This window comes from Alligator mississippiensis, chromosome 2, assembly GCF_030867095.1.
Source record: "Alligator mississippiensis isolate rAllMis1 chromosome 2, rAllMis1, whole genome shotgun sequence".
Classification (NCBI taxonomy): Eukaryota; Metazoa; Chordata; order Crocodylia; family Alligatoridae; genus Alligator; species Alligator mississippiensis.
The window spans coordinates 51,767,755-51,787,176 of record NC_081825.1 but is presented as its reverse complement, the minus strand read 5'-3'; the positions used below and the strand labels follow the sequence as shown (position 1 = coordinate 51,787,176).

General features: G+C 42.2%; 1 protein-coding gene across 17 annotated transcripts in view; it reads left to right on the top strand.

Annotated features, from left to right (window-relative positions):
- APBB2 (amyloid beta precursor protein binding family B member 2) overlaps positions 1-19,422 on the top strand; it is a 393,847-nt gene that overhangs the window by 255,862 nt on the left and 118,563 nt on the right. For 13 of the 17 annotated variants that reach the window (XM_059721648.1, XM_059721653.1, XM_059721650.1 and 10 more), the window contains one exon: positions 17,913-18,121. In XM_059721648.1, the coding sequence (XP_059577631.1) occupies positions 17,913-18,121 (209 nt within the window). The remainder of the gene's footprint in view (positions 1-17,912; positions 18,122-19,422) is intronic. The other 4 variants (XM_059721652.1, XM_059721659.1, XM_019480929.2 and 1 more) reach the window with 1 other exon arrangement.

Here is a 19,422-nt window from a genome sequence, read left to right as displayed (position 1 = left end):
ATATTAGAATTGCATACAAGGAAGTCTCACATCTTACTGTCATTAAGCTTCTGCCAAAAGCAGCATGTGCTCAGTAATGGAAACCAACTATAAAATTGACTAAATGCAGCCAATACAGCATGATTATAAAACATGTGGCACACATTGGGCAAACTGATGGTGATAGGCATGCTGATGGAAATCTTTTTTTTTTTTTTTTTTTAACTTTTAAACATTTTATTAGAAAAACAGACCATAATAAAAGGCTCAAAATGACCCCCAACAGAGGCCTCACAAAGGAAAATACAACAATCTACTGCAAAGATAAGTTAGTACAACTGATTTGAATAAGCCATATGGTAGTGCCCATTAAGCACAGTGCTCCTCATTGCATACTCTTTTTGTCATGGTGAGCTATAACATCACATACCCAGAATCCTTGTTTCAGATCCTCTCTCAGACTGATGCATCTGATTAGTGTGGTCCCAACCTCCAAGAGGTAAAGCCAGACCAGGTTGCCTTGTACTATGTCTGCATATAAATGTTTGGAGCATCCCAGGACTTCTGACAAGAACACCTGGTTCCAGGCATGGATGGGGGCTAATAAGTATATGGATCCTTTGTTGGGGGGTATCTCAAGTACACACACACACGGAGCAGTGCTAAACTTTCACCATGACTTAAAATACTGTTATCTTGGAGGTGAGCAGCCTAATGAATGATGTGGTGTTGGACTAATATCAGGCATTGTTTGCAGTCTTTTGGCTAAGATCAAGGGAGACAGGAGACATCTGAACCCCAAGGCTTCTAGCTCTGGGGCTTGCACATAAGATGCCTACCTGGATTTGGGGAGTATCTGAAGTTCCAGTGGGTCTGGGAGGGAGGATACTTGCCCAGTGTTAGAGCCACAAGACTTGACAATTGAGTTCTGCTCAGTCAAATTTTGGATATTAACTCTTGGTCTTTGCCAAATCGAATCTGGAACTGATTTGGCCTTAAATAAAGTTTGTGCTACATAAAAGTAGGTGCCAAAGTGCTGTTCAAAAGTGTATTTATAGGGTACCTGTGCTAAAACTTGCAGCAGTTTTTAAAAAAAGGTAACATGCATCAATCCTGGATAAGCTAAATGTATGGGTTCTATATACAAATTACTACTGTTTCCAATTCTTTTTCTCACTGCCATGTGCTGAGTGAAAGAAGGATCTGACAGTAAGGAGAGGGGGAAGGGACTGCCAGAGGAAAAACTGGGGGGAAGCAGAGAGCAAAGGACTACCTGATCCTCCAGATTTATTTTCTCTGCTGTAGGAGTGGAAGGAGACAAATCCAAGGAAAATATCCAATTATTAGATTCTATACTTGGAAAATTATAGTAAATTTACAGATTTTCCATATATAGAATCTAATTTTTCGGGGTCTTTTTATAATCAAGATCATCTTCTGTTTGAGTAAATACAGTAACTCTTAACTTGTGACTGCTCAAAGCCTATGCTAATTTTAACACCAATTAAAATTAGTACATGCTAAGTGTAATGTGTAACAAAGCCCTAAAGCTTTCAGGAATATCAGTTCTAGTAACTACAGAAGCTTACTTTGCGCCACAATTTCTTCCTTCAATTTCTGCTTGCACTTTGAATGTATGGTTTACCAACTAGCAAATAATTGTCTATATATACTTAATTGGTTTTGCTTTTTACTTCATCTACCAAATGAGATAAGTAGAACTGGGTGAAATTGCATGGCTTGGGTACAGAGACTGCTGATTTTTAAGCCTGATTCAAGGTTATATTAAGTTAGCAGAAAGAATAGGTATAAAACTGTAAGACTACACAGAATAGCATTGCAGAAGGAAGAAAAATTTCATATTATTCATCTCTCAATATGCCTTTATTTTATCTGCAATGGCCTAAGGATTATCAATTTGCCAAGCATTCGGATGCATTTAAAAGTTTAAACTAATTACAAATAGGGAGAGAAACAATTTACTCAGAATAATTGACCGGAAACCTGTAGTGAACCTTACCAAAGGAAAAGGTTTTTAAAATGCTAATGCACAGCTAGCTTCTATAACATTTACAACAAGTGTATGTTAAGACAGGGCCATTAATCTAGTCTAATAAGAAAGAATGCAAAGCATGGAAACATTCTGGGTAATGTTAGATAAGGTTGTTTTTAGTCCCATGAGCTTTGTGATAGATTTGTTTAATAATAATTTTTGGTTTTGCTCTGTAATGTTTCCTTTAATCTATTTCACCATGTGTCTGTCTGCCAGCACTGATGAAACATCACCACCTGATGTTTTCCTAGGGTACAGGCCTGGAGTTGTTTTTCTACCCTTTGAATTTTGACTCCTGTGCTCTGTTGTCATTGGAGATGCATTTTTTTGGTTCCCCTAGTGTACAGCAAGATGTTTGAGGATTAAAGCCTGCTGCCAGGACATTGACAGTTGCTTGGCTTGGACCTAGGTTTGAGGTTCAAGCTGCTTCCTTAGCCAGATGGTCAGTAGGAGGTCCAAGTGGGGGAGGCAGAGTGGTGCTGATCAGGAATGAGCAAGGATCAGGGAGCCAGAATCATGAAGTTGAGAGTCAGCCCAAGATCAGAAAGCTAGAGGCAGAAACTGCAGATCAACCTAGGGAAGGGCAGCCAGAGAAAATAGCAGGATCAGGAGCTGAGCATTGTAATCTGGAGCAAGCCAGTAGCCAGGGTGAGAAGCCAGACCCGGATGCCAGAAGTACAAGAATAAGGAACAAATCTGGGACCAGAATCAGAGTTTACCCAAAGACTTGCTGAGGTGGTGCCACACTGTATGCTTTCCTTGTTTCAAGGCTGTGTTTGGGATGGGGTAAGTTTCTTGCCAGCACAGCCATCACCGGCTGGCTTCCAGCAGGATGGTTCATTTCAAGCAGTAGGAGTGACTTATAGTTACAGTAGTTTCCTTTTGAAGGAACAGAACTTTTCAGCTCCAAAACAGTTGAGGTGTTTCTGTCTACAGTGAAAGACTCCAGGGTGATGCTCCATTTTCTAGAGGCTTATACATATGCACCAGCCAGCACCCTTTGTGGAGCCCACAAAGGACTGCTAGGACTTCGCAAAAAGAAACATCATTTGACAACAGTATCCGTGAGTCCTTGGAAATAGGCAGAACTTTTGATAGATGGTTGAGAGATGCTGCACATTACCTGAATTTCCTTATTATCCTTCTCTGCCCCCTGGAGACCACTTGGCTCACTTCTGGCAGGTACTGGCCTGAATTGCCACAGAGAGTTTTAGGGCCCTTCTAGACATTCAGGTAAAGGCCTGATGGGATCTGATGTGCAATCCACACCTCTTGCCATGCCACATATCCATGGTAGGAGGCATAACTGTGGGATCTAGCATCATTGCTTATCATGCCTTATTGCTGCTGCAGAGGGAGCCTGTGATAGTGATCCTGGGCTCCTCCTGTATTGGCAAGTAGCAAGCCCGTACGCACAGCCCCGTGGCCATGCTGGTGTCCCATCCCCCTAGCCCTCCCAGAGGGGGGGGCCCAGCTGCCCTTGTCCCACTCGAGCTGGAGCGTGGTGGCTGCAGTGGCTCCAGCTTGCGGGCAGCCGCAGAGTGAGTCTGGTCCCAGCACAGGCTTGAGGGAGGAGGAGGGGATGCCTGTGGTACAGCCCCCCTGCCCTGGGCTGGGTCTCCCTTGTCACACCAGGCAGCCTGGTCACAGCCCCTCCTGCCCCCCTTGTAGTGTCTCCTGGCTGCCCCGCCCCTATGAGTATGGGCACCTGCACCGGTGCTGCCAGCCCAGCCATGCAGCTCCCTGCTGCCCCCAAAGGACCTGCCCCCCATCCCCTGGTGGAGGGGCAGGCACCTTCCTCCCCACTCTCCTGCCTTGCCACAGCCTTGACACCCAGCTACCCTTCCCCCAGCACTGGCAGGAACCCCGCCCCCCCTCCCCACACACACACACACACACACACCCATTCCCCTCCCAACGCCCCTGACCCACATAGAGCCTCCCCCAGACAGTCCCAAAACCCTGGACCTCCAACCCCCACTGCCCTTAGACTTACCTGCATCCAGCTGCTGGGGCTGCTCCCACAACCCTGCCTTGCTGCATGCCTGCCATGTGCGTGTGTGTGCAGATGTGTGTGTGCCTGCAGCCTTCAGTTGCCCCAGATAGCCCCTTGCAGGCTGAAAGGCTGCAAGCCTGCAAGGGGAAACGCAAGCTTTCCTGCATTTTTCTGAGACTTGCTCACGACCCTTTCAAATATTCTTGCAACCCACTTTTGGGTTATGACCCATGGGTTGAGAAACACTAGCCTAGGAGATCATGCCAATGCTGATGCCATCCAGTTCAGTACAGTTCTTTCCTGGTTCTTTTCATGGATACTTTTCACAATGTTTTCCTGTTACAAGAGGTGTCCCCTTGTCTAACTCTGGGAATGATGGAAAAGGTTTTTCTGCAACACAGAGAGGGGTAGGCCATGACCATTGCCAGTAGGACCATTACTAGTATTTTGCCTCTCATCTCCTGGGCTGAGTCTCCACCAGTGTCTGCATATTGATTGTGGCATATGTCAGGAGAAACAGCATAGCAGTGTTCCTTACAGAAACAGATGGCTAGTGAGTGGCAGTTCTTTCAAGCAGTTGGCAGAGGACCTCTGTACCATCCAGTGCTTGCTCTTGAACTAAACACTCAAAATCAGACCTATGTCCAAATGCAGAGGCTGGTGATTTTAGGCGCCACTTCAGACTGTGAGCCAGGATATGCCCTTCTTGTGGCAGATTCCAGACATTACTGGATCTCATTGCTCAAGTAGAGACCAATGTCCATCCACTGTATAGCCTTCTACACCTGAGTGGCAGGAGATGTCAAATTACACATTAGGTGCATGCCGACCTTACTGTGCTCTGTTTATTCTTTTGCTTGGATTAGCCCCTTGTATTCAACAGAAACTCAGTACAGATAGAAGCTGTAATATGTGTAAGGTAAACATAGCAAATGCACAGCACTTACAAGCTTTTTTAAAGGATTTAAAAAAAAAAAAAGAAGTTGGCCTTCTCTGTGGCCTATAATATATGCAACCCGAATTGCCATTGACTTAAGTGGTCCAGGATCAGATCCCACAATGCTTACCCCTGTAAATGCTGTGTTTGACCACTCTTCTGGAACCTGAATGAATCTTTCTACTGTGCCTTCTGATATGCATGTGACTTGCTCACAGAGGTTCTGTGAGGATGATGATCATGTTGTCATGACAACCAGTAGCATGCCGTGAGGAAGGACTGTTCCAAATGACTACCTCCTGGATGTTTATCACTCCTTATTGAGTAATGTTTCCAAAATTAGACAGGCTCATCTGATTTATAATTATTTGTCCTAGTGGTTTGCATTTTGGCTGCATTCATTTTTGCTTCTGAGATAGCATTCATGCTTCTTGCTATGATGCTTGGGAGAGACTACCTGCTGACCATCGTTATTGTGAATTATGAGGGTAGGTGCTACAGTTGATTATGCTGCAGTGCATGCAAATGTGTTGTAAATCACATAGAGTTTAAACCTCTGCTTTGATCACCATCACCACAGCAAACATAACACTTTGAAACACAGTATCTGAAACAGGGTCTGTGATAGTGTTCTTTTCATTCTGCTGCTTACAAGTAATGGAGATTTTTCTTTGTTTAAACTACAAAATATATTGGGGGGGAAGGCACGTCTCTTAAGGTCTATTAAGGCCCCTCTAAAGTGAATACGATTTATTTAGCCATTAGCTTCAGTGATGTGGCACTGAGTCCTTAAGGCAGATTTGCCTGTTGTGTTTTTTGTTTTTCTTCTTTTTTGAAAGTTAGGATAAGAATAAGTAGGAAAAGTTTCCTTACTGCAAGATTTAAAGTACTGTAAGGAGAAAAAATTCACAATTTTTATTTTAGTTATCTTCAAAATTTATTTTATTTCTTATCCCTTTATCTCTTCTTTCTGTCTTCTTGCACTTCTACCTATGTGTCCAGCAGGGAAAATAAGCAAGACTGAGATTTCTTATATGCTAAGTCATTATTTGTACCTTCATCCCTGCAAAGATGGCAGTAACCAGTTTCTAAAGTGATCCTTTCCAATGTTGTCAAAATTCAGGACAAATTTTGTCTTGGGACCCCATTGTAGTCCCATTATTGGAAATCCTTGAAAAGTGAGACTTTTCTCAGACTCATTTTTATTTTGCAGATAAAAAAATTTCCCATTTGAATTCTTTCATTTATAATGTATGTCCAAACACTACAATGTCAGCAACTGCACCATGAACTTAAAACACTGAGCCTCCAGCAGTAAGGATTGTCCTCAGGCTCTGGTATCTATTTTACCCTGGACAGAAATGGATGGGTGAAAGAGAATGGGAAGTGATAATTTAGAGAATAGCTGTGGGCCAGACTAGTTTGTACTGAAAACTGAAGATGGAGGGATGGAACCAAAGGTGCTATCAGTCTATAGGAAAAAATTAAAAGCTATTTATTTATTTATTGCAGTCAGAAGTTTTATATTTTAGGACACACAAGGCTAAGGAAAATAGGGCTCAATCCCTGATTTTAAACTCCTCCCCTTTATTCAGAATATCCACTTAGTAAAAGAACCATTCTTATGGGGAAAATTAAATACTGAAGCTTGGATAGAAACACAAATGTTATGGAATGGAGAGAATTCAGATCTTTCATCCATATTTTTGTACAGCATGTGCATATTGCTTTTCAATAAGCATACTTAGCTACTATACATCAGTTGCTTGCCAGAATCTCTTTGTGCCTGCAGCCATTTGATCTCACTTTATCATATCAACCTATTTCTCTTTCCAGTAATTATCCTTCCTAGAAATAAGGACCAGATTCTCAGCTGGCATAAACTGGAGTAGCTACAGTGACTTCAGTGGAGCTGCACTAGTTTACATCAGCTGAGGGTCGGCCCTTAAAACATTTCTTGTACAGCTTTCAGTTGTGAGAAACTAATGTCCTTTTCTTGGAAGTAAAATGAGTCTGTTTGTTTTTCTGCTTAAAATCTTTAAATTCCTCTTTTTAAACATTATCATGCTTTTGCTTCTCCTCATGAGGTTGCCAGTGTTCTTCGTGAATCGAGTTTGTTGCCCCTTACACTTGTCAAAAAGAGTAGGATACTTTCTGAAACTGTGAGGTGATTCAGCCATAACAGCTTAGTACAGACAGTCAAAAAGCCTGAGGCTGAATCAGTTCAGTCTTTGCAGGTTAGTCTAAGCTGCAGAGATTAAACTGAGAAACAGCTGAATACACATTCGCTTTTGATTCAGGAAATGCAGCCACATATCTGCAGTGGCTCAGGCCAGAAACTGGGGGGCACTAGGGCATCGCTTCTGGCACGTAGCCAGCATGGGCTGTGTGTTTGCTTCCTCTTCCTGCTGTTCCCAAGTTCTCTGGGATTTGCAGTCCCTAATCACAGCAGCAGGACTCTCCAGGTTTGCTTATCACTTCTTGCTTCCAAGTGCCTCTGGGATTTGTAGTCCATAGTTACAGCCAGCAGTAAGTTTCAGAAAGTTTAGCCTCAGGGTAGATTTGTACTCAGGGAAAGGTGGGTTTAATGCCCCCTCCCTGGCCCCAGACCCCAGCTGGGGTTTGGCCAGGGGGGAAGTTCCTGTCTTATCTTCCCCCCACCCCATCCCATCCCCCACCAACCCTTCTCTGCCGGAGCGGACAGCCCAGCCCAGGGCTGTGATTTAACTTGAACCAGGAAGGAGGCTGGGACAGAAGTTTCATAAAATGGTTGTACCCAAGTCAGTTAAGTCTGATACTACATTCAGTCGGGTTTATCTTAAACCAGTTTCAGCCATTTTGAAACTGGTTTATGTGTACTGTGATTCTGTTCTGTTACAGGTTTAAACCAGTTTCTGGTGAGTTTTAAGCTAATTCACATGTAAGTTCTTTCCCTAACCAATGAGACACGTTAGTGCATATATCTTAATTACAAAATTTCCTTCTTTATCTATGACCTCAGTGCCCTGATAACTATCGTTCTATGTCTTATAAACGTTAATCCACTTGAGAAACATTTTAGCTTTGTGTTAACCATCTTAGGAGGTATTGTTTCACTATTCCTAATGCTGAGAACAATTGTCCATTTACTGGCCTTATCCACCCTCAGCCTCACCATTGTGTCCCATTTTCATAGTTGCTGAGTGCATATGTCACTGATGGTGCCAATACTGAGCCCTTTGGGGGACAAGCAAGTTTCCCCCCACTGCACTGTCTCCCATGGATTAGAGCCCCTGCCCCCCTCCCCGCCCCCGGCAGTGGTGCACAGGAGTGCATATGTCACTAATGGTGCCAATATTGAGCCCTCTGGTTTTTCATCTGTTTTTCATGTGCAGAAGTCCTGGTTAAGTGCAACTTTGACGTACTCGACCAGTCTTATGGACCAGTTACAAATCATTTATTCATTCTTTGCAGAAATGCTTGTGTGAAAGCACACAGCCCTCACTCTTAATCTGTCCCTGCTTTGTCTTTGTCTCATTAGATTTTGTGAAGGATTGTCAGGTTTGCTAATCACAACATGTTTTACAGCAATTCTTTCATGTTTTGGTTATTTGCTATTTCACCCTTAATACATTTTCCTGGTACAGAAACCAGAAGTGTCAATAATCATTTTTCCCTGCTAAATAGTGACCACTTACTTCCAGTCCTCTGTTGTTGTCTTTTCCCTGAGTAATGCGTAAATATGCTAGCTATAGTGTGGTTCCTTATTAAATGCCGAAAGAATATGGAGTTGGATCCTATTTCGTCCAGCTGTTTTGGTGCAGTTTGTTACCCAGGTGGCCAGATGTATTTCTGGCTTTTATTGTTTTAAAAAATACCTTGTATTTACCCTGACTTGTCAAACATGGCATCCATCCTGTCATCTCTTCAGTGTTATTGGCTACCACTAAACTCACAAAGGAAAAAATTCTAAGCTTATTTATTATCAACTAAATTCAGACTTTTTCTACTAACTTCAGTGGATTTACTCAATATAAATATAATGTAAAAAAAGTAAGAATTTGGTCCAAAGTATATAAATTGCTTTTGCTAATGCTGCCTCATCTTACTTTTGCTGCATCATTTGTTTTATTTATAATTAAAGATATGTTATTTTACCACCCTTTTTTCTCTCTCGCCTGTTCTAATCTATCATAACCCATTTTATATCTTTGTACTTTTCAATAAGTTTTCCTTATGTTCTTCATACTATTACATTTATTCCTTTCATTGTCTTTTCCCTGTGCATTCCTTTCTGAAAGTGATGCCTTCATGCCTTGAGGGATATCCTACTTGCCATGGAAGACACAAACCAGTTAAAAGCTTCTGTTATTTGTCATGACCCAAAGGTCTGATTTTTTTTGTGTGTGCTTCGGCACTAAGAATTATCCCCGTGGGTTTGCAGCTTCGTTGCACGGAGGAGTTCTGCTGCACAGAGAACCCGCGTGCAAAGAAGTGTTCCCGCCACTTTGCAGCGGTCTTTGCAGGGTGCATTTCCTTTGCAACACAGAAATGCATGGTGCAAAGGAGTTCCCACTCTTCGCATGCAAATTTGTGCCCCGCAATTGGCTAGTGCTAAATTATTCACACGTGGCGGTTAGCGATTGGCCTGCTAGCCGTATAAGAGGCTTGAGCAGTTTCCGCCCAAGCCGAAGAGGACTCTGCATCCATCTCGTGGGGACTCTGGGTGTGCGTGGCAGGGTAATAGAAACCCTGTGTGTTGCCCAGAGGAGTTTGGCGGCCTGATCCACCGCCCACCTCTTCCCGTCTTCGAACGGAGCCTACTATAAGACGTACCAACAAGTTTTATGCGCGGTTGTCCTGGACATCCGGAGTTTTGTCTGCGTGGAGCCTAGCAAACTCCACGTGATTGTTCATGTTCTGTCTGCGTGGAGCCTAGCAAACTCCACGTGTGTTTGTGTTTTCTGTTGTAACCGCAACTCAAGCAAGTTCTCAGCCTGCACCGCGACCATCTCGGTGCAAGTAAACAATCTTAAAATCAACCGTTACGTGTCTGTGCCTAATTCTAGCTCGGCGACCTCCCTCTCCGACCCGGCCTGCCCGGGCTGCCGGCCACAGCCCTCGTGCAGAGCGACGAAAAGGGCCCGGGGTCAGACCCCGCCTGCACATTATTGACTATTTTGTCACAGTTAGCCTTTTAAAGTCTGAAATTCTGCCTGGGAATGATGCAAGGGCTAATCACAGACAGGTATTGCAAACCAAGTTGTGATTTGATACAAAAATTATGGTCTGCAGCTTCAGATACGCTGTGGTCTAAGTCTCACATTAAGGTCACTGACTTTCAGCTGTAGATTTGGGACAGTAGTGATGGATGGAAAAGCATGTTCATGATGCTGCAAAATAATGGGAAAGAAAATTGGCTCCATTTTCTCCATTTACTGGCCCATCACAAGAAATCCTGCTGCCTGCTGTAATTTTTATCTGTTTCTAATTGAATGGAGAGTACAGAATGATTCATGTATGGCAGCAATTTGATTGCCACCCTTTCTCTCTGAGAAAGCAATATAAGGAAACAATAAAAATAATCAGTTTTTTCAAAGAAAACGGTCACCAAATGTGCATGCTTCTTACAGTATTGTTTAGCAGTACTCTGTTTCTGTCTTGTCGAACGGCAGCAGCATTTCTATATTAGCTCAGTACTTGCTACTATAATCATTCTAACTTGATATAAAAATTGGATTCTCAAATTTTCTAATCATGTTGCCAAACACAACTTCTAAATTTATAGGCTATAGTATTGAACTGAGTTTATTACCTATATACATCAGGTCTGTGATAGAGGCTGACAACTGCTGAAAAGAGTTATAAAGCAGCATTATGTTGTTTTATGTAAGCTTTTATTATACCTTACACTTTCAAAATACAAAATGCTTTGTTCAAGTTCCCATGTAAATACAGCTATACTTTCTGAATGTTTGTCCTTTTGTAATGGTTGGCTTGTTAGTGGTTTCAAAACAGTGAATCAGGAGCTGCTTGATGCTCAGTGGAGCTTTTTTCAACAATCATTATGCTCAGTCTTTATTTATACTAATAATAGCTTGAAAACAGTGTGGGTATTCATCACAAACTTCCCTTTTTAGGTATTGTTGCAGAGTCAAATGTAAACATTGATTTTTGGGTAAAACTTGGTAGCGAGGGTATCAGAAAGGAAGTCTTCATAAAGTTTTGATGCTTCTCACATTTAGTTACATGGTAAAGGCAGGAATTTGGCCTTTCTAGATGTGGAGTTTTTGACTGGGGGTGGAGGGAACTAAGAGTGTTAGAAATACTAACGTTGTATTGGCTTCTTATCAGTTTGTTCTCTTCTCTCTTTTTGTATTTTTATTTTTTTAAAGAATATCATTAAGTCAGTATTTGTAGAGTTTTAAAAAGAGCACTATAAGCAGTTTCAGGTACTGTGCTTGTTCCAGAGTTCCCCTTCAGTTTACTGTGAGTTTCATCATTACATTATTTTACTCTTAATTTCTTCCTCCCTTTGATTTTGTGTTAAATACCCAAACAAATGGAAGGGAGAAATATCCCAGTTTATATGGGATAATCAAATAGGCAAATTCCTTTGAGTTCTATAGATCCCATCGCTTAGCCCTTTTAGAAGGATGCAGCATTCCTACTGTTTGGCCACCTCTGCTGGCTGCTGCATGCTGCAGAAGAAGACTACCTCCATCTCCTCCCTCTCCCATTTAAGCTAAATATAGAGGTTCAGAAAACTTGAGGTGGAAGCACTCTAAGTTTTGCACTTTCTTCTAAATGCCCTTGGTTAGATCAGAAGGAAACAAAACAGACATCCCCCGCTTCTGTGCAAGGGGGAAGCAGGTTACCTGCACTGGCTGATGCCGACAAGCTGGGGTTACAGAAGCAATTGTCCCACCAGCTGGGCCACCACTGATTTGCCAGCCCAGCCCTCTCTCCAGCCCCACCTCCCTGCCCCCAGCCAGTTCAGTGACAGCCAGGTGCCTCCCTACCTGTGCTGCTTGGCTCATGGGTGGGGAGGGGGCTGGGCTTGCATGGTGGTGGCATCTGCTCCCCCATCAGTGCACCATGCCCAGAGAAAAAACCCTGAGCCCTAGGGACTGCAGCAGCCATGATCCCTAGGGTCCAGGTGCTTCACACTCACTCCCCGCCCCCCAAGCCCTAGGGATTGTCTGCTATGATCCCTAGGGTTGGTTTGGGGCTTCATGAAACCCCTGGACCCTGGGGATCACAGTTGCTGCAATCCCTAGGACTCAGGGCTGTGTGAAACCTCCGGAACCTAAAGAATGTGACTGCCACAATCCCTAGGCCTTGGGGTGTGTGAAACTCCTGGCCCCTGGTGATTGCAGCTACTGCAATCCCTAGGACTTGGGAGTGCATCAAACTCCCTACCCTAAATAAGGCAGCTGCCGTGATCCCTAGGGCTAAGAGATGTGTCAAATCCCCAGATCCTAGAGATCATGGCTGTGCCAATCCTCAGGCTTTGGGGTTTTTTTGTTGGGCATGGTGCACTGGTGGAGGAACAGATGCCCCGCCACTACATGTGTCTGATCCCCCTTCCACCTACATGAGCCAGCTCCCACTGGTTAGAGGGGCCACCGCCTGACCCCCACTAATGGCAAGTGCCTGTCAGCAGTGCCAGGCAGCGACTGGGGTGGGGACACAGATGCCCCGCTATAAAGATCCCAGCTGGGGTGAGCCAGGGCCAGGTCAAGGGACTCAGTTTCCCACCTCACTCGCCCCTCTGCTGCTGCTGGCTGAGCTGGAGAGGCAGAAGCTTTGCTGTCTCTGCTCTGCAGCAGCCTGGCAGTGGGGCCAACTCCACTCAGCCAGAGCAGATAAGGGAGGGTGAAGGCTCGCCTCCCTACCCTGCAAAGGGAGGTTAGCGGAAGGCTGCAAAGCATCCTGGTATACTGGGGGGATTGTGACCTAACTTGATTTGGGAGGGGATGTGGGATAGAAGTTCGATTGACTGGTCTAACCTAAACTGATTAAATCTGATAATTACATCCATCCAGCTCTATCTTAAACTGGGTTCAGCTATTATGAAACCACTCTGAACTTTTGTTGTCACAGGTTTGGACTGGTTTCCCATCACTTATACTGATTTATGTGTAATTTCTGTCCCTAACCTTAGAGTCTTGAGCTCCAGGGACTGCATATGGGCAGCAGCCCTCATTCTCCAAAGATGCCTGTTGGGCTTTACTACTGCAAACTGGGGGCAGCAGATAGGAACAATTGAACCCAGTTTTTTGTACCTTTTAATTGGTGCTTTAAATGAAACTGACCTTGTTTCACTTGTCTTTAAACCCCAGCTCTTAAAATTTCATGTTGTCTGTCATTCAAGGTTTCTTACTTTCTCTTCCCTTTTTCTCTTTTCTAGATTTTGTTCAAGAATAAAGCCACCCTTATCCTTGAAGAGTGTAGCTATAAAGGAGGTGATATGGAAAAACTAAATTATACCAAAAGATTTTTTTCTACGATAAGACTCCTCAATTCCCCCCATACAGATGAGGCCTTAATCTTTAGTCTTAGGCAAACTTCCACTGGAAAATGCCGCATCTTTATTCCTGTGGCATGTCCTTTCATATGGATCCACTTAAATTAGTTCAGCTGCGAATCTTTAACAATATTGACCTTTAAATACCCAGCATGTTAAGTCTGGGAAGATGAATGGTGGTAGATTTTAAGGAATTTTTTTTCCTTGCACTGAAATTATGATAAAATATTTTTCAGACCCACTGAACAGAATAACTCTGAAAACAGAACTGGAAATCATAATTAGTCATGGTACTCCAGCATCAATTGAGGATAAAAAATATGAAAATGTAGTGAATGCCTGTTGCCTGGCCTGCCCTTCCTCTAATACCCTAGAATGAATGTTGATAGCATTTATTACAGTGGTTCAACTTAGGGCTTTGGCACAGGTTACTGGTATAACATCAGAAATCTGTGGAGTGTTGTGATGTCATAAATTTATGGCATTTTTAGAGCAGTCTCAGGCGAAGGCTTCATATTTTTTTTCACACCTGCATGACTGTGACTTGCTACTGGTGGGCAGGGTTGTGAACAGGAGCCAGGACTCTGTTTCTTCTCTGTGGTGGGAGAGGAGCTGGGAGGGTGGTATGTAGTTTAGAGGCAGAGCAAGCAGCATGGAGCCTAGGCTGTAGACCAGTTGCATGGTCTTGTTGCCTGGGGAGGGGGGCGTGTCTTTAGCCAGCAGGACCCAGCCAGAGCGGAGGGAGGGAGGGAGGGGAGAAATCTTAAAAAACTGTTTGAAGTAGGTGAGGGGGAATAAAGAGAAAAGTGAAAAAAAAATTAAAAACTTACATGTGTCCCAGTGAATTGGGATTGGGTTGGAAGGGTGGGAGTTGGGTTAAAGGTAGACAAAGTCATGCTGGCTTGCCTGGAAGGCTGGGGAAGGGGAGGAAAAGCCAGGGGACAAGGCTGGGAGCACTTGTTTGTTGTCGTGGCAAAGAACACACATAAGAGCAAAACTGAGAACCAGCATGCTTGCTGAATGGCACAGAGCACATAGGGCAGGGCTGAGAAACAGAGGGTTTGTGGGGCCAGGGAAACTGAGGCACAGTGAAGCTTCCTCCACTGTGTGGTCTCTGGTTAACTGAGCCCCTACAGCTTCCTGCGAAACAGGGACCCCAACCAAGGCGACCATGCAGCTGAGACAAACAAACAAAACAAGCACTGTCTTCCATGAATTAGAGCCACAGTGGCTCCGTGCTGAGCACAGAGCCCCTCAGGCAATGAGACCATGCAACTGGAGACCACTAAAGATTTGGTAGGTGGGAAAGAGTAGAGTAGTTGGGACCTGTGCATTCTGGGATGCTGGATAAATGAAAGTAAGACATTTTATTTCCCTAGAACATCCATATGTTATCCTGGAACATCCTGGGCAAAATGAATCAAAAATAAACCTTGCCTATAGTGGTATCTCTCTAAAACTTTTCGAGAGCACTTATGGTGATTTAACAACCCTGCATTAATGATTGTTTCTGTTTTAAATGGCTTTATGATGTTTTAAGGTAACCTGTGCCAAAGCCCTTACTGTTTAAGATAACTCATTCTAGAACCCGTGGTGGTTATTCTTATCTATTTCATCAAGAAGCCTGTAGGGTAAAGGTCTCTTTAATAATTATTTCTTCCAATAGATCATGGCTCATTCTGATCTACTGTGTTGTAAATAAACCTATCCAAATACAAAGAAATATATATTTGCTTTAAGCAGTCATTCCATAAATCTTCATGGCTGTAATAAAGGTGGTTTTATTACTACTGTAAAAGCAACTAAAATTGTGGTGGGGTGATATGAATGACATTGAAATAAATAATAACTGGTTGAAACAACTTTTAATGAGGTTATAATCCTACAGACATTTAAAAATGTTGTTTTATATTTAAAAATACGAGTCAGCGTTACTTTGCTAATACATTTCTTGAAATGACACACAAGGTAATGGCTCAGAAATAACCACGCCTCTAAAAACAGCAGCTTTACAATTAAAAATAGATCTTGATTTTATCTTCACATATTTGGATGCGTTGAACCAACTTTCATTCTTATGTGCTCACCATGAAGAAGTTTGGAATGTTTTCACCAATAAAGTTTGCTCATCTGTGTCATCCTTGGTATGCTGTCTTCCACCCACCAGTTAGTTCCTACCAGCTGCAAGGTTGAAACAGCTCACTATCTATTGCGTAGTTTAGCTTCTTCTCTAGTTGCACTGTAGTTACTCTAATTGGTTTTTGTTTTTTTTAATCTGGTCTTTTCGTTGTGAATTGGCTATAGTAGGAAGCACATTGTTTTAGCTTGTTGTGGTAGGTGACACTAGAGTTCTGGCTCCACAGCTGACCTAAATGAAAAGCAGATCTAGTACTTTGATTGCTTAGAACAGCAGCGAGTGATTGTTAGGGGCAACAGCTAGGGTCAATTGGAGCCTGAGTATGCTAAGCTAATGCAAGTCATGCAGTGTACAAATAGGAGGAGAAAGGCTCCCCCACAAGTCTAATACCAGCTCTGTGTAAGAGTTGTATCCCATCTAAGTGTGAAGTTTGCAAATCACTTCAGAAACATGTACTAACAGCTAAAGAGTCTCAGTTCAAATCTAGACAACTCTGTGAGAGGAACATCCAACTCAGAATTGATTCAGGCAAAAGTTATTGAGACTACGTCAAGATCTCCTTTGTGAGAAAGCAGTCAGTTGTCCACAGGCATAAGACAAATTCTTCCTTTATCTTATTTCTTCCAGCAACTCCTATTTTAATAATTCTGGAAGAGACTGAAATTTCAAAAGAGGAATGCCACTTCTGCCACCTCTCCAGCAGGTCTACACACCAAACTTCATGCTAGGTTGAGGGTCTTGGATTAACTTTCTAGGATGTCCCCTTTCTCCCCACCTTGGTTCTTGCCTTGCCTTTTTCAAGAACTGGACTGAAATTATGACTGAAGAGTGGATCTCCTAGGTCATCCAGGATGGTTAAGATCATTCAATTGTAGCTCATGTCTTTAGCGGCCATTCTCACAGATCCCTCAGGCAAATTCTTTACTTCAACTTGAATACCATAAATCCTTGGGGTTCAGGGCAAAAAGTTGCTCTTACTTCCTTTTCCCAAAAGAGAAAGGCAGATGGTGATATATGCTAGATTTCAGGTGCCTCATCATATACTTACTGGTACATTGCATCAGACTTCATGGTGATTCTAGGTAGGTCACATGGACTATCCCATTACCCTCAATTGGTGGTTCTCAACCTTTTTTTTAACTCAGCAACCCTCATAAAATGCCAGTTCTTTGTTTTCCTAATTTCTTGACTACTGAAAAATAAGAGAGCAATTCTCCTGCAAAGAACTTGGAAAGACAACAGCAGATCAGAATGCTTTCAACACTAAAATATTTAATATTTAAAATATCTGGGTTTATCTTGTGACTTATGTACATGTTTGCACAGCTAACAGTGTTAATATTGCATCAAAGTGTGTGGCATCCTGGTTGAGAATCACTTGGTTAAGGAAAGATAAGAAAGAGTTAAATTGCAGGCAGTATTGGAGGCAGAAACAGACTTTGAGTGTGAAATAGAATAGAACAGATATTTAAAATATTTGGCATATTCTTGGCCTGCGTACACATATGTTAACAAATCTAAGATGTTGACTCAAGCTGTATTCTGCTTATAACAGATGTGAGACTCAGAGTTAAATATTACCTTAGTCATGTAGTTGGAGGTCTCTGGAGCTGTTCATTCTCAGAATTAGCTCATCTTGGTGTAGGAGCAGTGAATAATATTAGGTGACACCACTAGAAAAGTATTGTGGCTTGTGCTTGTCACCTGGAATAGTATGCTCAAAAAATATTTAAATCCATATTTAAATGAGGAGAGATTGAAAAGATGAGGCACATTTAGTTCACAAAGAGCTTGCTTTTAAAATATATTTTAGAAAATGGAGCTTATGGACATAAGACATTTATTGAGGCCAAGAGCATAATAGGCAAAAGACTTGCTAGGATCCAGCACTAAAATCGATGTCCAAGGACTTTTGTGATAGGAAATATGGAACCTTTTATAAGTTGTTTTCTTCAGGAAATTTTGTGGAGATATTTTGAAACAACTCTTAGCCACTCATTCTACATAATTGCTTAACACTGGAACAAATACTCTGTTATTTATCTTCATAATTAAAGGATTTAAGACTATTTAAAAAATGATTGAAATATTTTACAACAAAAGTCTCTTTTTTACATATTTTTCCTCCATTTATTGTGACCTTAATGCTTACTAATACTGTCTAAATTATTTGTGTGATTTTTATTTATTTCTACATAGAGCAAGAAGAGTACTAGTGCATCATTTAAATCAAGATCAGAACTGGAAGGGTATAAAAGTGCCTCACATGTTAATAATACTGGTTTATTTTAACTTTCCCAGCAGATATATGGAGTGATCACTCATTTCAGACAGACCCTGACTTGCCACCGGGCTGGAAAAAAATCAATGACATTGCAGGGATCTATTATTGGCACATACCAACGGGAACAACCCAGTGGGAACGTCCTGTCTCCATACCAACAGATCGTCAGGGTTCAAGGAAAGGATCCCTCAGTTCTATAACTCCATCTCCAACCCCAGAAACTGAGGTAAAATTTAGTATCTTCTTACCATAGTATATGGTATATGTATTAAAAAAGAAAATAGGATCTCTTTCAGCCATTGACTTGCACTTAAAACAGTTAGCAAAATAAGCTTTAAAATACAGACCATCTTAGCATCCGTAAATGTAACAGTCTATTGATACCTCATATGTATCCATCTTCCATGCATATTTTCATGGCCTTGTTTCATGAAGCATCTTAAAGATTGAATATTTAGTGTGAAATCAGACATCCAGTGTGATTCAAAATTAGGCTGGGGAAGGGTGTACATGCATGCATGTGAAACTATTAAGGTTCCCTAGAGTGCATTAAAGCAGTACTCTATTGTACAGGTACAGACTACATACAACATCCACATATTAACTATCCTGTGACTAGGCTTTTTATATGACATCTTCTGCCTTTTGATTCAGTTAGCTGGCGTGTCACATATACAGACGTCTGAAGTTATACCTGAGATTCCAGGTTCTAAATGGAATCATTTATCTTGCATAAACGCACAGCATTCTGGTGCGTTTTAGCATTCTACCAGAAAAAGTATCTCTGTTCAATATATAGGTTTGTGCTAAATGTTTACATTGGTAAAGAAAGGGAGAAAAGAAAGCAACTTTGTCTTCTAGTTTGGAAAGAGGGAGTAGAGCAAAATGTAACAAATATGTTTAAACTGTAATAGCACATTGGAATAAACCTTTGTGGGACAATCCTATGGGGTAATTTATTGAAGTCTGGGTAAGATGTAAAATAAACCAAATGGAACAGTATATTAGAGAAAATGGACTTAATTTATATTGTTTAAATGTACATACAAGAAAAATGTTGTATTTCTTCAAATGCATTTGAATGTAAAACATTAGGGCACTTACACACATGCAGGGAGGCTGCTCCAACGTGCTGTAATTCCAATGTGTCGGAGCAGACTTGATTCGTTGTGTCTGCTAGAGTGTGGAAAGTACTGTGCTCCAGCAAACTCTAGCGTCATGTGTATCAGTGTCCCCGCACTGAGCAATGCTGGCGGGGCACTTTAAAGATCGTTTAATGAGCTTTAGTTCAAAGCACCCCACCACCATTTTTCAGTGAAGGGACACTGATACCGGCAGTCAAGGCGCTTTTAATTAGTGCAGCTCTCGGAGTTGCACTAATTAAAGCTCCCGTGCCCGTTGCCTTTTGGAGCATGTCTATAAATTCCCTTAGTTACGAGAACTTTAAATGTAAATTCTTTTTAAGTTAATGTGCAGTAAAAGCTTTATCAAGGTGCCTATGAGTTTTCCACTGACTGTCCTATTTCA